This window comes from Danio rerio, chromosome 11 (assembly GCF_049306965.1).
Source record: "Danio rerio strain Tuebingen ecotype United States chromosome 11, GRCz12tu, whole genome shotgun sequence".
Taxonomy (NCBI): Eukaryota; Metazoa; Chordata; class Actinopteri; order Cypriniformes; family Danionidae; genus Danio; species Danio rerio.
Genome location: NC_133186.1, coordinates 13,268,896 through 13,295,094, shown reverse-complemented (window position 1 = coordinate 13,295,094; position 26,199 = coordinate 13,268,896). Strand labels below are relative to the sequence as shown.

At 35.8% G+C, this 26,199-nt stretch overlaps 1 protein-coding gene across 3 annotated transcripts; it reads left to right on the top strand.

Moving 5' to 3' along the window:
• The first annotated feature begins 5,496 nt into the window (after positions 1 to 5,496).
• txlng (taxilin gamma) lies at positions 5,497 to 25,360 on the top strand. Of its 3 annotated transcripts, XM_073915515.1 has the most exons (10): positions 5,497 to 5,570; positions 6,662 to 6,905; positions 10,798 to 10,889; positions 11,835 to 12,005; positions 12,090 to 12,284; positions 14,825 to 14,944; positions 17,469 to 17,636; positions 19,730 to 19,825; positions 21,982 to 22,350; positions 24,574 to 25,360. In XM_073915515.1, the coding sequence occupies exons 1-9, from the start codon at positions 5,520 to 5,522 to the stop codon at positions 22,312 to 22,314; spliced, it is 1,470 nt and encodes a 489-aa protein (XP_073771616.1). In that variant the 5' UTR covers positions 5,497 to 5,519; the 3' UTR covers positions 22,315 to 22,350; positions 24,574 to 25,360.
• The last annotated feature ends 839 nt before the right edge of the window (positions 25,361 to 26,199 follow it).

The window sequence follows — 26,199 nt, the reverse complement described above, 5'->3', positions numbered from 1 at the left end:
TTCTTCTTTTCTGCGTGTAGACTCGTGTCAAACCAAGATTATGCCGCCTCCTGCAGGCCAGGCTTGAAAGCTGGAAGCAGTAACTTCTAGGGATAGTTAACCCAAAAATCTAATCACTATTGTATTTACTCTCACTTAAGTGGTTAAAAAGGTTTAGTTATTTAAAAAAAATAAAAAAAATGCTTAAAGTAAAAAAACCCATTCATACACACACACACACACACACACACACACACACATACTTAAAAAGTTTATCTTGTGTCAAGTTTTTCTTTGTGAGAAATGCATAAACATTTTACTTAAACACTGAAAAAAAACTTCTGTAACTATAATTGCATTATATATATATATATATATATATATATATATATATATATATATATATATATATATATATATATATATATATATATATATAGTTTTTCATAAGGTTTAAAAGGTTGGTTGTTGCTGTAAAGTATCCAAATGCTAATTTAGAGATGTTTTCCCCCTTTTATTTTCATATCACAACCATTTCTCACATCTAGAGCTTGCATGCTAATATATGAAATAATACAACATCAAAAAAAACAAACCATGGCAACAAAAAGGAATAAAGGGATAGTTAGAAAAATTAAAACTCTGTCATCATTTACTCACTCTTCACTTCAAACCTGACTTTCTGTTGAACACATGAGAAAATATTTTTAAGAAAGCTATAGAAACCAGTAGGTAAGTATTTGCTTTTACAGATTTTCAGCTTTAAAAATATCTTCTTCGATGTTCAGCAGAAGATCTAAAATCATAAAGGTTTGTTTTGTTAGGAATCCTGCCAGAATATGTTGAATTAAATTCATTACCGGACGGTAGTGTATTTGAGGGTTTTTTATTTCTTACATGCTCTTTGAATGGAAAAGATTCGGTTCACAATAAAACAAAAGCCAGAACAATTCCAGAAAGTCTGGAGCCCTTTTCTAAATGTTTAGTCTGAATTATTAGCCCCCCCTTGAATTATTATTTTTTTATATATTTTCTAAATTATGTTTAACAGAGCAAGGACATTTTCACAGTATGTCTGATAATATTTTTTTTCTTCTGAAGAAAGTCTTATTTGATTTATTTCGGCTAGAATAAAAGCAGTTTTAAATTTTTTAAAAACCATTTTAAGGTCAAAATTATTAGCCCGTTTAAGCTTTATTTTTTAATAGTCTACAGAATAAACCATCATTATAACTTGCCTAATAACCCTAACCTGCCTAGTTAACCTAATTACCCTATCAGTGTAAAAAAAAACAGGCCAATCAGAACAAAACACAGACTCTGACAATCCACACAATTGCATGGCCACAGCAGTTTGATTGGATACAATGTTTCTTAACGAGATTACAACAGTGATCACACCCCCACCCATTTTTAAAGTTTAGTTTGTATATTTACTACACTGTAAAAAAAAAATTATAACATATTTTCTTCTGAAGAAAGTCTTATTTGATTTATTTCAGCTAGAATAAAAGCAGTTATTAATTTTTTAAACACACTATTAGGGACAAAATTATTAGCCCCTTTAAGCTATATTTTTTAATAGTCTACAGAATAAACCATCGTTATAACTTGCCTAATAACCGTAACCTGCCTAGTTAACCTAATTAACCTAGTTAAGCCTTTAAATGTCTCTTTTAGCTGTATAAAAGTGTCTTGAAAAATATCTAGTTGAATATTATTTACTGTCACCATGGCAAAGATAAAATAAATCAGTTATGAGAAATGAGTTATTAAAACTATTATGTTTAGAAATGTGTTGAAAAAAATCTTCTTTCTGTCAAAGTGAAATTGGGGAAAAAATAAACAGGGGGGCTAATAATTCAGGGGGACTAATAATTCTGACTTCAACTGTATTTCTTAATTGCCTTTTTCTTTTATTTGTATAATTTATTTATTCTTTTGTTTGTTTGTTTTATTATTCTTATTTTTACATTATCTTATGTTTGTATATCTTTGTGTATATATATGGCATTTTAACTTTTATTTATATACTTTAGTGTATAATTATGATTTCCTGATAATTTCTTGTTTAGTAAATTGTATCAGTGCGTATATCTACATGCATCAATACTATGTGTGCTTTATTGTCTGACCTAAAATGAACCTTATAAAAAAGGAAAAGGTACTGCCCCATGACAGCTTCTGTTTCTTTATTTTTGAGAGTGTGCTGTACTAATAAACTTGAATAAAATTTAGTTTAATTTGCCAATCAAATAAATAACCTCCAAATGCTCAGAAAACATCCGGTGTCCATTCCTAAACAAGTCATGATAAATCAAAGGTTGTTGCTGACAAATTGAAAGTAACATTTTTTTATGAATCAGGAAAAAGAAAAAAAACAGACTTCAAAGTTCATTTAGAAGAGAAAAAAAACTCTATTAAAATGTATACTAATACATCTGCTACTGTTTTTAACCATCGAAATAACACATGAACATGTGCGTGTGAAAATATACGCTCCCACCGTAAAATTTGGCAGGAAGTATGAAGTGTTGTTTCCTCCTTGCAGTTCCCAGCATTGTAAGGCAGAAGTGTCTTCTGCAGCTCTTATTCAGGAGAAATGTATTTTCCGTTAAAGCAAAGATGGATTTCTCTTTACTGAAGTCTCTTTAAAGTTGAAGCCTGAATCAAACATTGTATTTAATGATGTTAAAAATTAAACACTCACCTGATAATGCATACAGGCAATAAAAAAAACAATAAATTGCACAATATAATGGTTATTTCCAATGGTTTTCAAAGCTTAAACTCAGAAGTGCTTTGCATTAATCTGTGAACACTAAATGTATATCACTGTCATAACTGCATAATAAGCATAACACTTTACAATAAGATCTTATTTGTTAAACTAATGAGGTAAAAGTAAAAAAAAAAATTTAGTAGTGATTTCCAAGATTATTTTCACTTGTATTACATTGCAGACATTATGAACACAACATATTCCATGTTTGTCTGGTCAACTTCATTTCATTTGTTAATATACATCCGGTCCTGTAATTGAGACAGATGAAACAAGTTGGGACAGAAGCAAATTAGGGCTAGTAATCAAGTAAATTTGTTAAATAATGATGTTATTTGATATAGGTGATGTCAACATGTGATTGTAATTATGATTTGTTACAAAAGCAGCATCCAAGAAAAGTCTAGTCCTTACCTCAAGCTGGTTTGCCACCCGCCATTAAACCAAGAAGAAGAAGAAGAAGAAGAAGAAGAAGAAGAAGAAGAAGAAGAAGAAGAAGAAGAAGAAGAAGTCTAGTCCTTAAAGAGCAAAGATGATCCAAAGATTGCCAGTTTGCCAACAAATATGTGAGAAAATTATTGAGATGTTTAAAAATAATGTTCCCCAAAGAAAGATAGATTGGCAATAGGATATTTCACCCTCAACAGTGCATAACATAATTAAAAGATTCATGAAATCAAGAATCAGATTAATTTCAGTGCATAAAGGACAAAGGTTAAGCCTAAAGTGATCTAACATGATCTCCATGCGTGATAACATCACATGAGCTCAGGATTACTTTTAAACCATCATGTACAACAAACCATATAGTTACACAAATACCAGTTAAAACATATTGTGCCAAAAGGAAGCCCTATAGCAACAGTGTCCAAAAGCACTGTCTCTGGGCTTAGGCATCTAGCATGGACCATCACACTGTCTGTAAAGAACTGTGGTCAAATGAATAAGGTATTTTTGGGAGAAATGGACTCTGTGTGCTCTGGACCAAAGAAAAAAGGATCAACCAGACTGCTACTAGCAACAACTTCAAAAGCCAGGGTCTGTCGTGGTATGGGTTTGTGTCAGTGCTCTTGGCAAAAAGATAACTTGCACTTCTGTGATGGCACCATTAATGCTGAAAACAGATTTTGGTGCACAATATTTTCTTTTCCAGGGACACCCATTTCAATAAGACAATGCAAAACCATGTTCTGCACACGGTACAAAGTCCTGGATGCAGAGAAAAAGGATATACTTGACCTGTCTGCAGTCCTAACTTGTCTCTAGTAGATAATGTGTGGCACATTTTGAAGTGCAAAATGTGACAAAGAAAACCCTCTCCCAAGACTTGTTTTTAGGAACAATGGAAAAAAATTTTATTCATTCATTCATTTTTTTGTAGGCTTAGTCCCTTTATTAATCCGGGGTCGCCACAGCAGAATGAACCGCCAACTTATCCAACAAGTTTTTGCGCAGCGAATGCCCTTCCAGCCGCAACCCATCTCTGGGATTTTTTTTTTTTTTTTTTTAGTAATCACTATTTTCTTTTTCATTTGTGTTTTCCATACTGTCCTAACTTTTTCTTATTTGGGGTTTTAGAAATTAAAGGAAAACGTTCTTGTTTGTATTAAAATCTAAATTTACATCTGATTCTGATGTCAAATTGTCATAATCTCTTTAAATATTTTAGTTTGATTAAGGATCGGCTTTTCCTGTTTTGATATCAGTCTTGAATTAGGCACTTTCAAAACAATTAAATTGAACTAAAACAACTGAAAATCAAAATGTATACTGTATGATGTATAAAATAATGTATAGAATTGAATGAAATATTTTTATTTTACACATCTGATTCATTCATTATGAATTTATGAATAAAATAAATTTTCCTTCGGCTAAATTAATCAGGGGTCACCACCGCAGAATGAACCACCAACTTATCCAGCATATGTTTTACGCAGTGGATGCTCTTCCAGCCACAACCCGTACACACTCTTTCACACACATACACTACGGACAATTTAACTTATGCAATTCACCTATACCCGCATGTCTTTTGGGGAAACAGGAGCACCCGGAGGAAACCAACGCGAACAAAAGGAGAACATGCAAACTCCACACAGAAATGCGGACTGACCCAGCCGGGGCTCTAACCAGTGACCTTTTTGCTGTGAGGCGATCGTGCTACCCACTGCGCCACCGTGACGCTAAATTAAGGTAATATTATATTTATTTTTTTCTCTTTTTAGGCTACTCAACCTCACATATGGTTCCAAACCTGTAACCGTAAACTTCCATAGTAAGAAAAAAACTTAATTAAGTCAATGGTTTCATGTTTATGACATTTTTACAAAATATCTTCTTGTAGTAAAATAGTTAAAAACTAATGAATGTTTAAAACAAGTACACAATCATGACAGAATTTTAGTTTTGGGGTGAAATATATATTTTTGTTTTGTTTCACTGTGTGTAAATGTTACAATTATTTGTTTATTTATTTAGCAAAAAACATAAACACACGTAAAAATTATTATGCATACTGGGTGAATGTATGCGCCCAGGTGTGCGATAGATATGCATGCACTTGCCTGACAAAATAAAATAGCAAGTAAATTGACAGCAAAAAAAAAAAATGAATAAATAAATAAATAAATAAATAATAATAATAATGCCTGTTTTCTAAGTAAGCATTTTATATGAACGATAATAAAAAACTGAGCTGATTTGTATTTGCGTTCTCAGTCTTGCTTATTTTCACTTCTAAGTGTTTCGTCACAACATGGCGACGCGCTCAGACGCCAGGCACGAATTAAACACTGAAAACACACAGGTACAGTACCTTAACCTGCTCACTGTCGATCAATTTCTGAAGATATAACATTATGAAAGTGTCTAACGTTATGAAAGTCTTGCTGCACGCCCACGAAGGGAACCTGTCGTCAAAAATGAGTGTTATTTACGAAGGAAGTAGCTTTAGCCCGCTAATCAGCAGACAAGCCAACTTACAAGCGCACTTTCAACTCATGTTATCAAAATATCAAGATTAATCTTTAAGATATTTATTAGCGATCTGATTTGTTTATAGTGTTGACATAAACATGTCGGTATGGCTTTATGTACTGAAATTGTGATGAAAATGATAGAATTGTTGAATCTACGCGCGCGAGTGTGCTGAACAGGATAAATGCGGAGTTAGCGAGTTAGCCTGAGGTTTGCAGCTTTATCACTTTACGAATTTATGGCGAGGGCATTTTCAGTTGTAACATTTCATCAGAGATATGATACACTTCATAAATGATCCTTTTAAACTTTTAATTCAGAGAAACTAATGAAAACAGTTAGTTTGTCGCAAATTCAAGTGTGTTTGATACTCCGCATGCTCAATATCAGAATTATCTGGTGAATAATTTAGATATTACCTACATATACTCTTAGCATGTAATAGGGATTATATCTTATAGATATACTAATTTAATATGCGTAAATTTGTGGCGAAATGATGAGCTGTAAAGGTCAGTATCGACGCATTTTCTATTGCACAGATTACTAGTTAACACGTGCTTTGAATAAATGCCTCAGTGGTCAGATTTCTTCATGCGTTAACCTGTTCCTACTCATTTATTTTGCTTGTGCTGGTTATACCTTTCTGGCTTTTTTTTTCAAAATCTAGTGAGTTTCCTGCGTAGACGGCATTTTAAACCCGTGTAATACCAAAAATGTTCCCTAGGTAGGGGGCTCACTGGGATTTGAGACAGTTCTGCGTGTGCTTGCCACACGTGGTCATCTCCATCTCTATTTTCCTGTGTATAAATGTTTTTAAGTTTGTATGTGCCTGTTTGTAGTAAAGATTTTTGTTATGTGTCATTAAAGTGTCATTTGACATAAATGTTCATATTCCACTATATGCATTATTGCTGTCAGGGCACTGAAGACATGGAGGAGATCATTGGGGTCTGTGGTTTAGAGGCCAGAGGACTGGTTGAAGGGAGCAGTTCACCTCCAGATGTGAAGACCCCGTCCCAGGATAACGTGCTGGATTTTGCGGGCCTGGTGAGCAGTGAGGAGGAGAGAGGGGAGACACCAGGACGTGAGGACAGCACCCCTGACCCCCTCGATGTGGAGTTGGATCCTAACGCTGAGAAAACCAAGGACCAAAAGGAATTTGGTTAGTGTTTGCCATTAAATGAATTTGTTGGGTATAAAATAGGAAACCGCAGAGTCCCATATATTTAGCTGCAATTCGTATTTTTGTACTTTGGTGATCCACGATCATTTGTTTTAACAAGTGATAAGAGGCCAGTGTTCAAATGGCAAGTTTCTCCTTGCCTTAGCCTGATTCACAATAGTAAGCTTGTAATAATGTTTTCTAATTTGAGTGGTACCAGTTTTTGTGGAAAATATGGGTGTACTGTCATTCATATACAAACAGCATCCTGGCTAGCAGACTAAATGGCATGTGAGGATCATTTATAGTCTTTTCTCACAGCAGCTGATATACACCATTTTAAAGGACGTAAACCATAACAATGGTCCTAAAGTATTTTCTGTTTTACTTTTATAATTTTCATAGCTTCTGAGAATCCCAAAAGGTAATATTGATAAATAATGTAATGGCAGCTGTTTTACCATTACGTTATGATTAAATTGCCTCTTGTTACTGTTATGAAATGGTTTGACGACAAGCAGTTTACCCAGATATTTAAAAATGAACTCATTTTAGAGCAGTAATCAGAATACCGTGATATTGTGAAACTGTAATATTTTTATCTAAAGTTATCATATCGTCAGAAACTGATGAGCAGGGCCAGACGGAGTCTGCGGATGTTTTTTGCTATTTCTGCTAAGAATTTTGCTAAAAATCTGCGGATTTCAGCGGAATGGTTTTGGGAATACCATAACTAAAACCCTAATATGTAAAATAAAAAATAATAATTTATTTAGTGTTTAAAATGCAAATCCAATTAGATTCACATTATTTGGTAAACAAAGCAAGTCTTGTATAATATGTCTACTAAAAGACAGAAAATATTTCTATACAAACTGCATTGTACATAAATCAGATGAACAATTTCATATTAGTTAATAATATTACTGTAAGTTAAAAACTGAATAAATATAGATTTACACACATTTACTCAAGTATATAAACAGAATAAATGATGGGTTACAACTCTGTGGAATTTTGCACGTGCAGATTTTGCGTGGGCCTACTGATGAGCTTGAAGTTGGTTCATAATACCAGCGACCTTTTTGCTTTGAGGCGATTGTGCTAGACACTGCGCCACTGTGCTGCCATTATTGTTATATATTGCAGTGTTTCCTCTAGGATTTTTTCCAGCTGTGGCGACAGGCCTTTTTTACACAGATCTACCAACTACCTGTGGCATTATTTCAATAACAAATGTCGTAAGCACAGTATTACAAGTCGAGATCGCATTTATGTAATACGAGCATGCAAATCTCTTTGCTTGCGTGCCGATTTCCTCTGTTCTTGCACAAAACTTCTTGCAACTCCCCTCGAATATATGCTGCTTAAGCGCAAAGGATCTTCTTGTGCGCTCTCAAATAAACGCTGCTGAAGTGCGATTTAGTGCGTTTATGTAACAAGTATGTCTCTAACATTTATTATATTTGCTAGGAATATTTATGAATGTCTCCAATAGACCTACAGAGCGGTATTAATGCGTCCTGAAGTGAAGCGGCTATAATCTCCAGCAAGATAAAGTCATTATATGCAGAGCCCCAGACCTGTGTCATTATAGAAGCTGTGTTCATCTTAACTGAAAGCTACGTTGTTTGCTGGCCTCACGCATCATGCACCTGTCAGTCAGTCAGCACGTAACCTTAAAGGGTTAAACAAATAACGCAAAGCACTACTACGATTACAGAAAAGTTTGTGCTGTTATAATTCACTTACCATTTAAAACGTTTTGGTGTGATTATAAACCGCTATTAAAAAAACACGACTGAATGTCATGAATGAGATGCTTTAATGTAGCCATGGCAGGATGAATTTTGCCGTGGCACCCTGCCATGGAAGAATGAATGTAGCGGAAACCATGGATTGTTATATTTATTCACATTGGTAGCATAATGTATGAACATTTTATTGTAAAAATTTGGGCCTTAAAATCTGTGTTTGTGATGTATGGTATCCACACAGTTGTGACTGACCACCACACATAATTCTCAAAATATAATATTCACAATCTTTGAGGAGCTGTGACGATAAAGATAGCACATAACAATGGTCACGCCACTTTTTTTTTATTGCTTGTAAATTCTGTGTAAACAGGAACCAGAACTTTTCAGTATTTCGATGTACTTCTAAATGAAATGGAATAAGTAAGGATGGGACTTTCTTTTGGCGTATCATCCCTTTGTAACAAACTAACAGTAAAGCCTCGTTTCCACTGATTGGTACAGTACGGTATGGTTCGGGTCGGTACGGGTCACCTTTATCAGGTTTGCGTTTCCACCACAAAGGGTACCCTTTTGGTCGGCGTGGTGTATGACAAAGTTTAAGTCGACGTCATGCTCACTCGAATAAATGTCTACAGTAAAGCTGTACAGGTCGTTCACATATCATAATGAGCAGCATGTCTCACAAAACAGATGCTTTATACACATAAATACTTGTTTATAAATGTTTATCACTAACTTTTCTATGGACAGGAGTTGAACTGCAGATAAATGACAGTGTGAAATAGGCTACTGTAATGTCTGTAATTATTTAAAATAAATACATAAATGCAACATATATGAACACATACAGCCCCTTAAAGTCTCCGATATATTATTTATTACAGAAACACTACACACATCATACATTTAGTACTTATTTGAGAACAAAAACACACGCAATATAGCCCACAGTCAGCGCAAACCTCTCATCTGTGTCTGTAATCTTCAGCAGCACATGTAAGCTCTGTCAGAGAGTAATTTTGTCATTCCCAGTTCATAATAGTCCAAAAGGCAAAGATAATCATGGCAGTTTGTTCATAATTCAGGTTGCTAAAACAATTTTGCACCTGTGTTTTGACGGATAGTCTTTTTTTCCGCGTTTCACTCCCGCTTCACTCTCGTGCTTTTTTTCTGAATGGATCAGAGGACGGAGACACTTCAATTATAGCACTCACGTTATTATCATCAGCTCAAGAAGTTCGTTATATCAAATATAGAAGCGATCGCAAGCTCCCGGAAGAAAGCGAATACCGGTCGCACTTTTAGACGGACTCGTAAAACAACAACAGGACACGGCAGATTTTTCTTCTTGGCTTTGTGTCTGTTCGTCGAGACGATGACATGGTTTGTTTGAGCCTGGGTCATCCATGGCTGGTTATTATATGCATATAGTTTTTCCATGTAATGTCTTGGCTGTGTATTTAAAAAAACATGGCGGTTCCTTTGTTTACCTTCTGTGTAGCTCCACGAGCTCGTGACGTATCTCTGTAACCAATCAGCGTTCAGCTGCATGTGTAGCTCCACCTTTTGGTACCCTTTCTCCCGTTTGGTACACTTTCGAAAGGGTGGCGAAAAAGTGGTACGGTACGGTTTGGTTCGGTACACTTTTGACAGTGGAAACGGCCATAAAAGCGTACCAAACCGAACCGTACCATACCGTACCACTCAGTGGAAACGGGCCATAAGAGTGCCGTGGCTAATAATATTGTGGCTGAAGCTGTCAAGCCGAAGGACGGAGCAGAAATGGGCCCTTCACTCCAAAATGGGGAGGCAAATGATCAGACTTTGATTGAAGATTAACAAATCGAACATTTTTTTTTTCAGCTGATCAACATGCACGGATTAATTGTTCACCCTAAGAAAAACAATGTGCGCTAGCAAATTAAATATTGCAAGTTTTGATTGCCTAGAGACTCAAACAGAGATGTAGACAGAAGTTAAATCTGCAGACTTCAGCTTTAAGCAGTATATCTCCTTGTTTTGTAATGTTTAATAAAAGTAAAAAGTTTGTAAAAGATGTAATCTCTTCTGTCAAATGGTTATTCTATGCATAATTTTCCCCTTTGTTGTTGTTGTTGTTGTTGTTGTTGTAGGTAAAGAGGTTTTGTTGCTGATGCAGGCACTTCATACCTTAGCAACCCCTGAAGAGAAACTTGCTGCCCTTTGTAAGAAATATGCAGACCTGGTATGTATTTGGGCATAGAGATATTGGGAATTATATTTCATACTAAATGTCCTTACTGATAGATTTCACCCAAAAATAGATGGTTCTTTAGACGCATGTATAGTTGATTGAAGTGGAAGTGAAAAGAAGATTCCTACACAAAGCAATACTCTAGTTATGTGGTTTATTATAATTTTATTTTTTTTAATTTATTTTTTTTACCACAACTAAATATTCTTAAAGATTTAAAGTTAAAAATAATTAGTTCTTAAAGTTTTTGGTAATTCAATTTCGGTAGTTAAACTTGGTATATTGTTCAGGATGTCATGTTTTAGGACAAATGTAAAAAAAACTGTTGTAGTAAAAAATTTTTGGCAATAAGCATTATTTTTGGTCCACGTTGTTGACATTTACGAACAAATTGAAAATGACAGTGTTATGAGCATGAAATAATTAGAAATGCGTGGCAGGTTTGGTTTGATTTAGGGCCAGTACACAGTATATACCAAGCCGACAAAACCCAACTGCGTTGTCATCTCACGTTGGTCACATCCGGTTCTGTCTAGACCAAAAAGCTGCTTGTGAACACGCCAAGCTGATGGCAGCCCTTAAGACGACGAGGTGACAGCATGGGTTTCGTTGGTGGTTCGGCTAGACATGTACCAGCCTAAAAACAAACTAAAAACGGGACACCATGTGACTGAAAATGTCAGAATGATCAAAGATATCATAAAAGCCATGATGTTGCCCAGCACTAGCGGGATCAAAATCTTTATTCGTGTTTTTGCCATGTAAGAATTATTGTCAGTGTTTTTGATTCTCCACACACACAATAAAGAAGACATAACAAAATAAACCAAAGAGAAGTGTGAACGTTCCCTAAAATAACTGTTTCTTTTTTAAGTGAAATATTTTGTTTGCCAAACTTTGAGTGTATCACTAAATTCTCGTGATCTTCTGATGCAGCTGGAGGAGAGTCGCAGCATGCAAAAGCAGGTGAAGCTGTTGCAGAAGAAGCAGAACCAGGTGCTGAAGGAGAAGATCCACCTGCAGAGCGAACACAGCAAGGCCGTCCTGGCACGCAGTAAACTAGAGAGCCTGTGCAGAGAACTTCAGCGCCATAACAAAACCCTGAAGGTAAATCCACCAGACCTCTTGCACAATCGATGATGGAGATGTTTCACTGGCTTTCACTGATTTAGATCGTCATTGTGATGGCAGGAGGAGAACGCTCAGAGGTTCAGGGAGTACGAGGAGCGGCGCAAGGAGGCAACTCTGCACTTTCAGATGACACTCAATGAGATCGAGGCTCAGATGGAGCAGCACAACTCTCACAACAGCAAGCTGCGCCAAGAGAACATGGAGCTGGCCGAGAAACTCAAGAAGCTCATCGAGCAGTATGAGCTCCGGGAGGAGGTGAGCCAACATCTGTATAATATGCAGATTTGCTGTTATGCTCTGGTCGAATCCTTAAAGCCTGGTTTATACTTCTGCGTCAAGTGACCGGCGTAACCCACGGCGCATGCAACACCCGTAGCCGTGCATTTATACTTCTGCGCGCTGTCTTTGTTGGTCTGCATTAACACCTCCGAAACGCTAGTTGGCAGTGAGGTGTTAATGTTCCTCTGTGTCTAGTTTCTTCACTGCTGTTTTGCTTTTCCTGAACACATCCTGGATGTACAAGTGGCTCAAACTCGCTCATTTTGAGGCAGGAACCGGCTAACTTTAACTATGAGGTAAATACAATACAAAACAAAACTTTCCATCCGGAGCTCCTTCACGGGACTCCACACTTGTAAAGAATTGCTCTATTGGGCTCATGCCATTCGCACGGCTCTCGGTCCCGCCCAGACTTGTCAGCGCTACCAAACCGACCAATCACAGAGCTTGCGCTACGCGTTGTTGCGACGTGTAGTTTCATTTTTTGAGAGGTGCACGTCAGTGACGCTGACGGCCACGTTGAAGGGCTATGCGTCAATGCCATAGCATACGCCGGCGTTTGATTCAGAAGTATAAATCAGCCTTCAGTCTTCACATAATTATGAGGTGTTTTATCTGTCATAATTATATTGTGAAATTAGCTAACATGAAACATCATGCAGTTTGGCACAGATTTATTGGTTTCAGGATCTGTTTTGTCATTATATGATGACATTGTGAACGCAATAAAGATTTCCAGATCTTAGGTCTGTTCTTCCTATGTGGATGATTCTGTTAGCTGGATTTGATTATTGATGATTTAACAGGATCCAGGATAGATTAATTTTTCAAAAACTGGGATCTGGGATTTGTTGTCAAAGCAAAAGCTCTATAAGCTCAAATCTGCTCGGGATTAGATTGTGTTGTTTCAAGAGGAGATGATAATGAAACTACCAACTACTGATATATTTATATAAGAGCACTTTATTAAATTGTGGAAAATAACAATATTCTGAAATTATTATTGTTTTATTGTTTTGCTATTTTTTAAGTCTATGCATAGGTATGTAATCTACAGTCCAGTTTAAAGGTTTAAAAACTGTCACAGAAATAAATTTTCAAGGGGTTCAAAGAGAAAATATTTTTTTATTTAGTGACTAACATGTAATATTAAGGCATGTTAAGTGTTTCTCAAACACTTTTTTGGAGGACTACCAACTTTGCTCATTAGCATGTGTCCTTAACCAAACACAGCTGCTCATTAGCAGAGACTGAAAGACCTGTAATGGGTATGACAAACAAAGGAGACATCCAAAACATGCAGTGCTGGTTTTCCTCCAGGAAAGTGGTTGAGAAACATTGTATTAAGATACAGTATGTACCTTTTAGATATAAATGTGAATTTTGAAAAGGTATTGCCCCAGCTTTTGTAAAATTTTGAGAGTGTATGATTATAGACAGGATTAATATTCTCATAGAGATATTTGTTGATTTGACGCAGCTCAGGAGATTAGGCATGGGCCGGGATAAGATTCTGACGGTATGAGAATCTTGGATAAAAATATCATGGTTTCACGGTATTGTGATTACTGTTCTAATATATGCTCTTTTTAATATACCTTAAAAACGGTTATTGTCCCATGCCTACATAAGATGCAGATCACGTCTTAAATATTAAAATGCTTTTTTGATGCAAAATTAATTTAAATAGCTATTTGTGCCTTTAACAAGTACATTTTTCACTGTCGTGTAGAAAATCAGTAAACTAAAAACTTAAACAGTAAACTTAAACTAAATCAATTGCTAAGGACTCTTGACACATAAAAATGAAAAGAATGTAAAAATAGCCAGCATATATGGAAAGTGTTTAACTCATTGAAAAAATATATATATTGCTGATAATTCAATATTAATCAGATCATGTCATTCCATATATAATTTGGAGTATATACTTTAAGCAGCCGAGCAAGCTGGACACTCAAGTTACCAAATATCAAGTGTCCAAATTTACTCCACAGTTTCACCGATTACCTCCATTTTTCAAAACTGTAAACACGCTGACTGAGATTGAAGTCACTCCCCAATACTAACCAGCCCAATGAAATAGCCCCTCCCCTGTCACTTGATTGACAGGTTTCGGTGTACACATTGAAAATTTAAATGCAAAAGGATTTGCCATTTTATTAGAGTTTTGGCAGGTTACATGCAAAATGCAAGGAAAAAGCAAAAGCAAATGAAGCAAGTAATATTGCTATTTACATATGTCACGCCCAAAGCAAATGGACTTTGCTTTTTCAATTAAAATAGGCACTACGCATTCGCGAAAATACTGAAATGTAAACGGTAATGCAGGATTTGCAATTGCATTTAGATTATGACACAATTTATGCGTCCACCAATAATGGAAAGCCACCAATAATCAAAAATGCATAATTATATGGTGACATGGGTTTGCAATCAAAAAATGTCATTATAATGGAAGTCAATAGAGCATAAACAAAAATCAAAACTCAAAATCAACGTTTGTATTTACTCAGCACACAGATAAAGTGTTCAAACACAAAGAGCTTCAACAACAGCTGATGGACGCTAAACTCCAGCGGACGGCTGAGCTGATGCGAAAGGTGGAGGAGAAACAGCAGAGAGAAAGAGAGTTTGTGAGTATCCTTCTCATAATCCTAATCCTGTTTCTGAGCCTGGCTTGATCCTCAAGTATTAGTACCTACAACTAATATGTTGATAAAGCTCTTCGTTAACATTCCTGTTTCTCCAGACTAATAATTGAAAGCAGTGGCAACTTTGCCACCATTCTACAGATAGTGGCATTAACATCTTTATTTTAGTTGGACAGCACATGTATTATTTATATTAAATGTTTTGTCACTTAGAAAATGCATGTTTAACCGCTTAAATGACCTGTAAGCTTGAGTTTGAGGATGCACAAATGGTAACATCTGAAACTTATATTATATTATATTATATTATATTATATTATATTATATTATATTATATTATATTATGTTATATTATATTATATTATATTATATTATAGTCAGGGCTTGACATTAACTTTTTTTGATCACCAGCCGCTGTGGCTAGTAGTTTCAACAGCACTAGCCACTCTGCATTTTCACTAGCCACAATTTTGTTGTTGGGAAAATATTTTTTTAATGCATAAATTTGACTTGCTGAAATTTAAATAATGTCTTATGTCCACATGCCTCATTCATTTCACTTTTTTGTGTGTTGTGAATGACCTTGCTCAATAGTAGGGTAGGGTTGGGACGACTATGCCATCGTTCATTGCCGATGGCCAATAGACAACACAATGCTGAGCCAACATCACCAATCCTCTGCCCCACCCCCGCCGAAAACCTGCTCACAAACCCATCGTATGATGCCAAATTGTTCGACATCGCCCAACCCTATTTCATAGTGTCGCATTGCAATTAGTTTTATTTCACATGACTTTTAAAAGTTTAACACTTTTTAGAGCTTAAGTATTTACCAATTTTCTCTCTAGCCACACCAAACTAATTATTTCCTTTCCACAAATTTTAAATACTGTGCAAAACATGCTAAATACAGCTGGATACTTACACTTTTTATATACACAGCATTTTTATGTTCTTTAAAAAACAATTGACATTTTTAAATCTATCTAAAACTATACACAGTAGTCTGTCCTGGGTGATGGTCCCAAATCACCAGTTAACTATATATAAATGGATAGAAGGGCTGGGCGATTTTTCAGATTTTTTTCGATTAATTCGAATTTACGTTTTCAGACGATTTAATTTTGAATCAAATCGAGAAATCGCGATTTTTCAAAAATATATATTTAATACATTATAATGGCACCAATGCACTTTGGTTCACTCTATGAAGCAGGAAGCACACCAGAAGCGCCTCACGGCGACGTGCTGCGCAGCATCACGCAGCGCCATGGATTTTAGAATTCTAAACCGGTTTCTATACACACACCGATGCCGACCAGCCACGATTCACGAAGCAGTTCATATTTCAGCCGCGCCACAGAGCGCCATCTGATTAGTTTCATGTTAAATATCATGCGAATGTGCGCGTTTGGTGTGTGATAGTTTAAACTGTCATGTCCGCGCCGTGTCATGTGCGGCACTTCTGGTGTGCGACCTGCTTGACTGCCTGTTAAAGCGTGAAGTCATGTAGGATTTTACTCGTTGCATTAATCTGAGTCACGTCTGTGTGGATTGTCAAGACATTCCCTCATCAAGTTGATAAACTCTTAACATGTATGAAGGATATTTTGTATTCAACAGAACAATCTTCTGAAGTTGCAACTTTTCAACAAAAATTAAGTTGTATCAAAAGGAAATGAAGGTCCACAAAATCCAACCTTTAAGTCTTAGCTTGGAGCCCACCATTCATCACAGTGGCGGTTGCTTGTGTTATGAAATTTGCCGTTTTTGCTCATGGCACATAACTGAGCCAGTCACGTGCTGTACACTCTGGAGCTACAGGAAAATGTATTTCAACATAATACTGATTAGTTTATTCCTGTAGCCTAAATAGTAAAGTAAAACCAAAGTGTTGGGTCTTATACTGAGGAAAGTGATGGAATATAAGAGTCGTTCTATAATTGTAGTTACCTTTTGCATCTGCTAGATCAGGGGTCGGCAACCTTTGTGACCAAAAGAGCCATTTTGGCCCTTTTACCACAAATAAATCAAATTTGCCTGGAGCCACAAACCATACTTGACTGTTAAATTATTATAAAAATGTTTTGTTTAATACAGATGTAAGGAAGTGCCTAGATAAACCTTATATAATAAAAAATGTGTTTTGAATATTAACACATTAAAAAGTCATCTCTAAAAATAATATATTTATGTATGTGTGTTTAAGGACATGTCTTGTAATTATTCACTTAAAGACTACTTTAATTATCCACTTAAAGACTATATTGAACATTCTTCTTCACTTAAAAAGAAATAATGAGTCTGATTTTTGAGTTACTAAAATTACTGCTTAATAAATTAAATTAACATCTTGAGCTAAAGCACAAAATGGTGGAAAAGGTCAACTGTTATTGGCAACTGTTGGTGCAAGTTGAAAAGTTTAACACTAAATTAAACAACAATTAATAACAAAGTCACTTGCTTCGCAAAAATGCATAAATGTTGGTTTCTATTCTCTGTTCAGCTCTTGAAAAATGCAACAGAGTCGAGACACAAATGTGAGCTGATGAAGGAGCAGGAGCATCAGCTAAAGCAGCAGCTCACTTTGTACATGGACAAGTTTGAGGAGTTTCAGACGACTCTCGCTAAGAGCAACGAGGTCTTCACCACCTTCAGACAGGAGATGGAGAAAGTGAGTGTGACATGAACAGCAGAAGTCTGCATTTATTTGATCTAAAATATTTAAATAAAACATAATATTCTTAAATAATATTACATTTAAAACAACTTTTTGCTTTTATTGTAAGATATAATATATTTTAAATATTATTTACTTTTACTGCAAAGCTGCATTTTCATTTACCAAACCCCTCTATTCTTCAAAAGTCATTCTATGAGTGCATGTCCACCAAAATGTTTTTGTTTTCACAAGCTAAGCACTTTTAGTCAATGGAAGCACAACATTTTTAAATGCACATTTTTAAAATGTGAATCTCTTTTTTTAAAATGCTTCGACAGTAGAAAAGCTTGTTTTTAGAACATTACACTGGTGTTTTCAGCTGCGTCAAAAGGCTTTCGTGAATATGTTGTCAAGAGTATTGAGTTTGGTACTGAATTTAAAAAACTTTAACATTTGAGTGGTTCAGCAAGTACATAAACACTGCTGACTGGCCATTGTATCGATCAGCTGGACTGTCTATGAGCAAGAGCGATCCAGTGATGGACCAACTGATCTTCATTGCTTTGAAATGTTCCAGTGTCTGTATATCTGTTTGCACTCTCTGAACAGCAGTGAATTGATGACCTTCACAGTAGAGGTGTGAACCCACACTGGCCTCACAGTTCAATTAGTTTGCGATTATCATGCCATCGATTCGGTACAATTCGATTATCTCTTTGTATTGACGATGCTTAACATACACAGATTTATTTTTTTTTCACAGCAGCAATTCTTGTATTAAAATGTATAAATATATTTATATTTATACACTATTTGTAAAACAATTTTGTCCCTTAATACAAACAGTCAAATACATAAACTGTACCTTTAAACAACACAAGCATTTAAAGTAAATAAACAAATATAAATATCCCACTCGCTTTGTCTAGCAAGTTCTTTCTTACACCCCTTCGCTTGGTCACACAGTCAACAAACAAAGTGCTGCGTGCTGGCGCTCTTCACAGATGAGTGACACGGATAAACGACAGCGACGATCACAGCTGATCCATGATAGACGCGGTGGAGAAAACTGCACAAGCGCTCATGTCTGTATCCAGAAGTATCGCTGTAACAGCCAAGAGGAGAGGAAACATCACCCCAGCTGGTCAAATAGGCCACAGTGAGAGAGAGATGGAGCTTACTTTCATTCTCTCAATCGCAGTGAAATTGGGGCTTCTGCTGTATGTGTCAGTGAAAGACTGTCCAGCAAACACACACACGCAGTGAAATTGTGCACAGTTTCTGCGTTTTCAAGTAGTTGGTGTGTTGTAAATACTTGCGCTTGCCTCCCTCGTCATTGTGAGTTAAGGCGACATGGAGCATATAAGATAAATGACGTCCATACATAATAACCAATATATAATTACCGGTTATGATTATTACTGAACCCATATCGAATTGTCCGCGTACACCGAAGAAACTATTCATTTTGACTACTTCACAGCCAATCACAGGCATTTCTGTTGAGTACGTGAACACAATGGCTAATCAGCAGTGTTTAAGTATGTGCTCAACAGTGCTCAAAAGTTAGCGAGAAATTACTTTTTCTGTACCATTTGGCATATAAATCCCTGTATTGTTACAACACTAAATTGTACCCCAATATGCTAATTTGCTGGAGAAAAAAAATTCATTCGTTTGTAATTTATTTGAAATGGAAATATTTAAAATGAATAGAAATACTGACTGATTATCTTAGTCATCTAACACTTACTTAATATTACACTTGAAGGAACACAAACTATTCAATTACCTAATTATCATAATCTTCAGTCAGTAATACAAGTTAAAATGACATAGAAGTGGTGTCTAAATTTGTTTACAAAAACAATGAGATTTTGTATTTAGTGTTTTTTTTATTATTTATTTATATAAAATAGTACAAAATAATAACATTTAAAGTTTTAAGCATTTAAGTTTTAATATTTCTACTTTTTCATCTTCTCTGAAATGATCAGGCCTGGTTATTTTTAGACATAAGTTTGCACAAAATAAGATGTTTTGTTGATGTAAAAATTGAAATGCTTGCTTTGCTTGACATGTTTTTATTTTCTGTGACTTATCAGATGACAAAGAAGATCAAGAAGCTTGAAAAGGAGACTACGTTATGGAGGACCAAATGGGAGACCAACAACCAGACTCTACTGCAAATGGCAGAAGAGGTAAGGGGGAATTAACACATTTTTCTACATTTCTAAATTCGAGTTATGAACTTCTGAGTGATTAGTTGTATGTTTATGTGTGTCTGTATAAAAATAATTTTCTTTGTGTAAATGTATAATTAGCACTTCTTGTGTGTGCTGCCTTTCCTTGTTGAAGTGCTGAATGCCTTCTTATTTGTAAGTTGCTTTGGACAGAAGCATCTGCTAAATCACTACATGTTAAATGTGTAAAGGTCATATGACCAGCAAGGAAGATCACAGCATCCCATTTTCTACAAGATGCATTCAGTGTTCTTGCAGTCTTCTAAGTTTCATTCTTCCACGATAACTTGCCAAGTGCTGTCTCCACGAGACGGCGAGTCCATTTTCTGCTTTCCTTGTATTGAAAAACAGCCAGAGTCATTTGGCCAAGTGATGATTGTGGTTTGCACTACCTTACCAGATTACTGTGCTGGTTACCAAAATAGTAGTATGATACAATTCACAATGCTGCATTTACAATTTCTGACAATGGAATTTGAAATAATTGGATACCTGAACCACTCAGTGGAATTGAGCCATAGTAATATACTGCTGCCCAAGCACTTACTTAGGGCCCGATCACACAAACGCAGTTTTTCTTTTTTTAAAATGTAAGGTCTTTGTTATTGACAAGAAGAAGAAAAAAAGTTTGTTGCAGTGCTTTTTTTTAATGTTGCTAGGCAACAACTGAATCAACTCCGTATTGTGCATGAGTGTTGCTGTTGATATTATTATAATTTTAATACAGTGCTCCCTCGTTTATCGCAGGAGTTGCGTTCTAAAAATAACCTGGGATAAGCAAAATCCACCAATTAGTCCGCTTTATTTTTTACAATTATTGTAGGTGTTTTAACGCATTAAAAACCCCTGCTACACACTTTATGCACTTTTCTCAGACAGGCGTTAACATTTTTGCACTTTTCTTTCTCGTTCAAACACTGTCAAAGTTCAAACTTTGGTAGAAAAAGAAGTCCAGCATTATAGAATGAAACCAAAGATCAAAATCTGTTGTCAGGCACAAACATTTATCACTATTAACAATAGGTTCATAAAGCTTTTTAGCTTTGTGTGGATAATGTTGGCATAATGTTCTTTTCCCTGCAGTCACTGATCCATAAAGCTAAAGCAGACCCCATCCTTAAGGGGGTCGCACATCAGATGCGCCGTGCACATGACAGCTGGAAGTAACACACACCGGACGGAATATGAACAGTGTTCTGAGTCGTAGTTGGGGCACCACAGGCAGCCGCCAACTTGCGCACTGGTGTGCGTACCCTGATATAAGCCTATGTTTACAATTCTAAAATGCAGGGCACTGTGTGGTGTGATGCATCCGGTGTGCAACCCCCTTTATGATGGTCTTGCTGCGGACAGTTCCAACACTTTTTGCATCCTTGTTGAAACTCACACTGCTAGCGATCAAAGATTTATGTTAATTTGACGAGCTAAACTTATTCTGTACTGTACAGGAGACATGGAGGAGATTGATTGACAATGGTCTACAGCCAATCAGGACGCAGAACACAATGCACTGTAAAAAAAAATGTCGAATGTCGAATTGTACTAAATTAATCCACAAAACTGCGAGGCGAGAGGTAAACCGCATTATAACAAGGGACCACTGTATTTAATAATATTAAGAGATTCAATATTTGTGAAGTCATACAGCTTCAGATAACTCGAAACAGCAACCACAAGTCTCTCCTTCATCTTCAAAAGTCTCCATAGTCATCTTGACTACACAAACACTGCTGTCACCTCAGTGAAAACCCCCGCTTCTGCTTTCATTTGATTGGAGAATTAAAAATATGCGACACTGCACTTTTTCCGCTCATAGTTGACGTTTTTTCAACGGTGGGCTCAACAGCAATAACTCGAAGAGCAGCATGTGGTTAAAATGCTTCCATGCTGTGCAGGTCTCACAATGTGAAAAACGCTCCTGGCCATTAGTAAATTACTCAAAGGCGCCTCTCTACGCAAAAAAATGTGTTCGTGTGATCGGCTACTTATGATGTCTTTTAAGCTCTAAACCAACACCAAAAAAGAAAAGAGCTATAAGTATATCAGTGCCTTTACTCAAACCTTTGAATATTTCAGAATTAGTTTTAAAGTCCCTGTTTTCATTTGTCTTGAAGAAAACAGTGCGAGACAAAAATTACAAGGCCCTCCAAGGTAAACTGGATCGTCTGGAGAAGCTCTGCAGGGCCCTGCAGCGAGAGCGCAACGACCTAAACCAGAAACTCCGAGTACTTCAGGGCCCTGCAAAAGATCCTGAGGAAGAGGGTACTGGACCTCCAGACCCCCAGCCGGAGGAGCTGTCTAACCCAGAGCTGGAAAGAGAGGTGGAGGGAGAGGTGGAGAGAGAAGTAGAGGGAGAGATGGAGGCTTTGGTGCCTGAAACAGAGAAAGTCGGTCTTCAGCCTGACGATTCGAGCAGCACATCATCCACACAACTTATTGACGACTGAGCCTGGCCTTCTGGTGGCCTTTCTTTTTTTGTGGAGGTATATATTTTTGTCTAACAATTATTATCATAAAGTTTGTGAGGAAAAAGCAGGACATTAGTGAAGACGCTAACTGCTCTATACGTTGATAATCCGCTTTGTGGCGAGCACTTTTTACTCCCTATTTTCTATCACATTGTATTTTCGTAGGAAACGGTCATGTGGTCCAAGGCGGCCGCCATGCAGCTTTGTTTCGTATGTTTTTCGTTTTTTTTCTTCTTCCCCGATTCTGTTCTCGGCTTTTTCCTGCTCAGCTTGTGCTATGGTTGCACATTTTTTTGTTTGGTTTAGTTTGTTTCTCTTTAATAAAATGTAGCTCTTCGCTCTGACCTCTAGAATCTGAATAAATCATTTTGGTTGCATATATATATATACATATATATATACATATATATATATATATATATATATATATATATATATATATATATATATACACATATATTTATATTTATATATATATGCATTTTATTTTGAAGTAAGCGTACATGGTCAACAAGCTCTAGATGAGCAGATAACCTTGAGACTTGAGTAACAGGGCATTAATAACAGTAGAAACTGAGGTTAACACACACTCATCTACTCATTGGCACTTTGAATCTGATCCGACACGGGTCTGTAGTAAGTTTGGTTTCTGTGGATTTAATTGAACTGGAATTTATAGGAAGATTCACATCTTGTAAATTAGAGAGTGGTCAAGACTCCTCACCGCTTGCGACTGGTTTTCATATGGGAATCTGAATAAGGGCTAGTTTGACTTTGAAAAAGGCTGCTACATCTCCAACAATTATGTGAAATATTAGAACAGGGCCAAATACTTGCGTCAGTTTTTTTTTTCTTCTCATGTTTAAGAACTTTCTAAGTGAGGGAGTACATTTTTGTACCATGAAAAGTGCACATGTAAAGGATGGTAAAATTCTACTTGGCTTTGTATTCATTGAAATTTAGTTAAACTTTGCATTCCTAAGAGACGTGATAGTTGCTTTTCTTGAATCGGGGATTTTGAACTAGCTGGATTCATAGTTTAATTTGACCAAACCATGGAATCAATCAGCATTTTCTCCCCGAAATATATTTTTGTTTTTCATTCATTCATTTCTCAAAAACTTTCCTTCTCATTTTTAGAAAAATGGCAGTTATTTTTCTAAAAGGATGAGATTTAACTAAGAATCTCCCTTTTGTCTGGTTTTATTTCATTAATCCTGATGATAGCTATTGTTTGAATTCACCTTCTTTTTCTGTCATCTGCAATATTTAAAATGGTTCAATTATAAAAATCATGGGAAAAATATAGTCAGTCTAAGACAATATATACTTGCAAAAGTAAAAAAAGTTTTGTTTTATATATATATATATATATATATATATATATATATATATATATATAAATGAATGTAAATCTACAAAAATGGCAAACCAAAAATTAATTCTTCAGAAATAAAAATAAATTTTGCTAACAAAAAATAAATAATTAAACTGCAAAAGGGAAAGGAAGTTTTGAGAAATAAAAATGAAATTTGCTAACAAAAAAAAAACTCATTAAAAATCAAGGGAACTTGAACGTTTGCTTTATAATTTAAATTTTTTTATTAAGCAAAATATTTTGTTTTTTTCACTGCTTGATTTTTATTTGCAGTTGTTAGCAAAATTTTATTTTATTTATCAACTTAATTTCCCTTTTGCAGTCGTTTATTTTTGTTATCAAAATATTTTTTTTTTTTATAATTTAAATAAATTTTTGCTTTGCGAATTTTGGAAATTTGCATTTATTTATTTTTTGCTCAATACTTAATTTTTTGTTTGCAAAACTCTCTTTTATTTCGTAAATTAATATGGCCCTAGGTTGACTCCATAATAAACCAACCAATCTGACAGTCCAAACCTGTTTGACTGACTTTCTTCACAGAAAAAAAGAGATTTTTCAACACATTTTCTTTTTATGTCATGTTTGGAGTAATATGAGGGATTTTACTTTTGTTTTATCCTTTCGGTGAATTGGCTAATTTAGATATTTTTTTTCCAACTCTTAAACTTGACCCAGAATTGACTACAATTAATTTCACATTTTAAAAAGGGGCCTTGATGTATTTGATGCTGAATGTGATTTCTCTCTTTCGTTTCTTGAACACTGTAGTGATCGAGAATAAAGTCTGTAATTCGATGCTCAAATGTTTAAAAGAGCTGCAAAGATTTTCAATGTTGTTAATGTGAATCTGTCTTTAGAGAACTGAACTGATGAATGTAGAAGTTGCCAATCCCATGTCTACAAACGGGCAGCCCTTTAAGAGCTGATCATTCTCACACATGGACACACAGGGTCTAAAAACACTTGCCAGCCTCCTCGGGTCCATTCCAGCATCTGCCACTGTTCATGTCCTGATCTGGCCAGTACATTCCTGAACGCCGAATCCAACATCACATCCTTCAGATAATCTACTTGTAGTGGAGCTGGGCACACTTTTGTAATAATGTAATGGAGGCATTCGAGAAATGCAGAGTGACACCTATTTTTGTGAGAAACTCGTTTGTTCGAAACATGGGCTGAAATGAAAGTCTGAATGTTTAACTTTGCCAAACTAAAACTCAGTAGATCTTCACCACTTTTCTAAAATCTTGTACCTTGTTTTAATTTTCCATCGTCTAAACTTTCTTCAAATGATGGCTAAGAATGTTGATGTTTATTATAACAGCATATGTTTAATCTTCTCTCCGGAAGTGTGAGCAGTTTTTTTTTTGGACACATCTGTAATTGGGGCCATGTTCATTTGAAATGTTTGGTGTGTTGGTACTGTCACTTCGTATTGCGACTGTTTTTTGTTTTGTTTTTCGCTACGCCCCGGTTCGATTCTCAGGTTATGCAAGAAATCTACCTCTTTAGGTAAGACGTACTGTGAAAGATGCTCAAGAGAGCTTTTCTTTCTCCCCCAGCCCAGCCCGTGACCCCTCTGAGATTGTACAACGCTCTTGTAGTTCTGTCTTGCTTTTCAATAAAACATTTTGTAGAATTTTCTTTACCGTCTCGTTTCTTGTGTCAACCATATTTTTATGTCTACCACATACAAGCAGGACTTGAAATAAAAATGCACAGGGCTGTGTTTCCATCCAGAAGGACTGATCTCTTTGCCATTATCCAGTGTTTCTCAACCACATTCCATTCCACCATTGTTGCATGTTTTGGATGTCTCCTTTCTCACCCATTACTGTTCTTTCAGTCTCTGCTAATGAGCTGATGATCTGAATCAGGTGTGTTTGGTTAAGGAGACATGGAAAATGTGTAGAGACGGTGGTCCTCCAAGAATGTGGTTGAGAAACAGTGCCCTTATCCCTTTAAAGGGATTCTGAATAGAGTGCCGTGTGTGCACCCATCCAACTTCCTTGCGCAAAGGATTATGGGTGCTCGAAGGGCACTTTTAGAAAATACCAATATTTCCAAAATCACAGGAGCTTTATACATTTTGTCACTGAAAGTGGTGTCTGCTAATGTGAACGAGCAATTCCATGGAAAACTTTAATTAGTTGAAGGACCCCTTTCAAGATCATGTGACTGAAGCCCACCTGTTCAGTTTATGTTGTTTTTCACATATTTAACTCTTTTGGAACCGTTATAAAATTACGTTTTTGTTGTCGTTTGCTGTGAAACCCCTATTGTATTAAATAAAATGTATTAATAAAATGTATTAAAAGTAGTCATAGAGAAAATGTATAGGCTATTCATAATTTGATATAAAATGAATCGCTCTACATGAAGATGAATCCCTCTCATGATATTTGCATATTATTAAAAGTAGTTTTTCTTCATTTTTGCTGTATTTAAGGTTCATTCATTTTCTTTTCGGCTTAGTCCTTTTA

Coding starts and splice junctions, on each gene's coding strand:
- txlng (XM_073915515.1), top strand. CDS start 5,520: ATGGCGACGCGCTCAGACGCCAGGCACGAATTAAACACTGAAAACACA. Junction 6,906..10,797: donor CAAGGACCAAAAGGAATTTG/GTTAGTGTTTGC, acceptor TTGTTGTTGTAG/GTAAAGAGGTTTTGTTGCTG. Junction 10,890..11,834: donor GTAAGAAATATGCAGACCTG/GTATGTATTTGG, acceptor CTTCTGATGCAG/CTGGAGGAGAGTCGCAGCAT.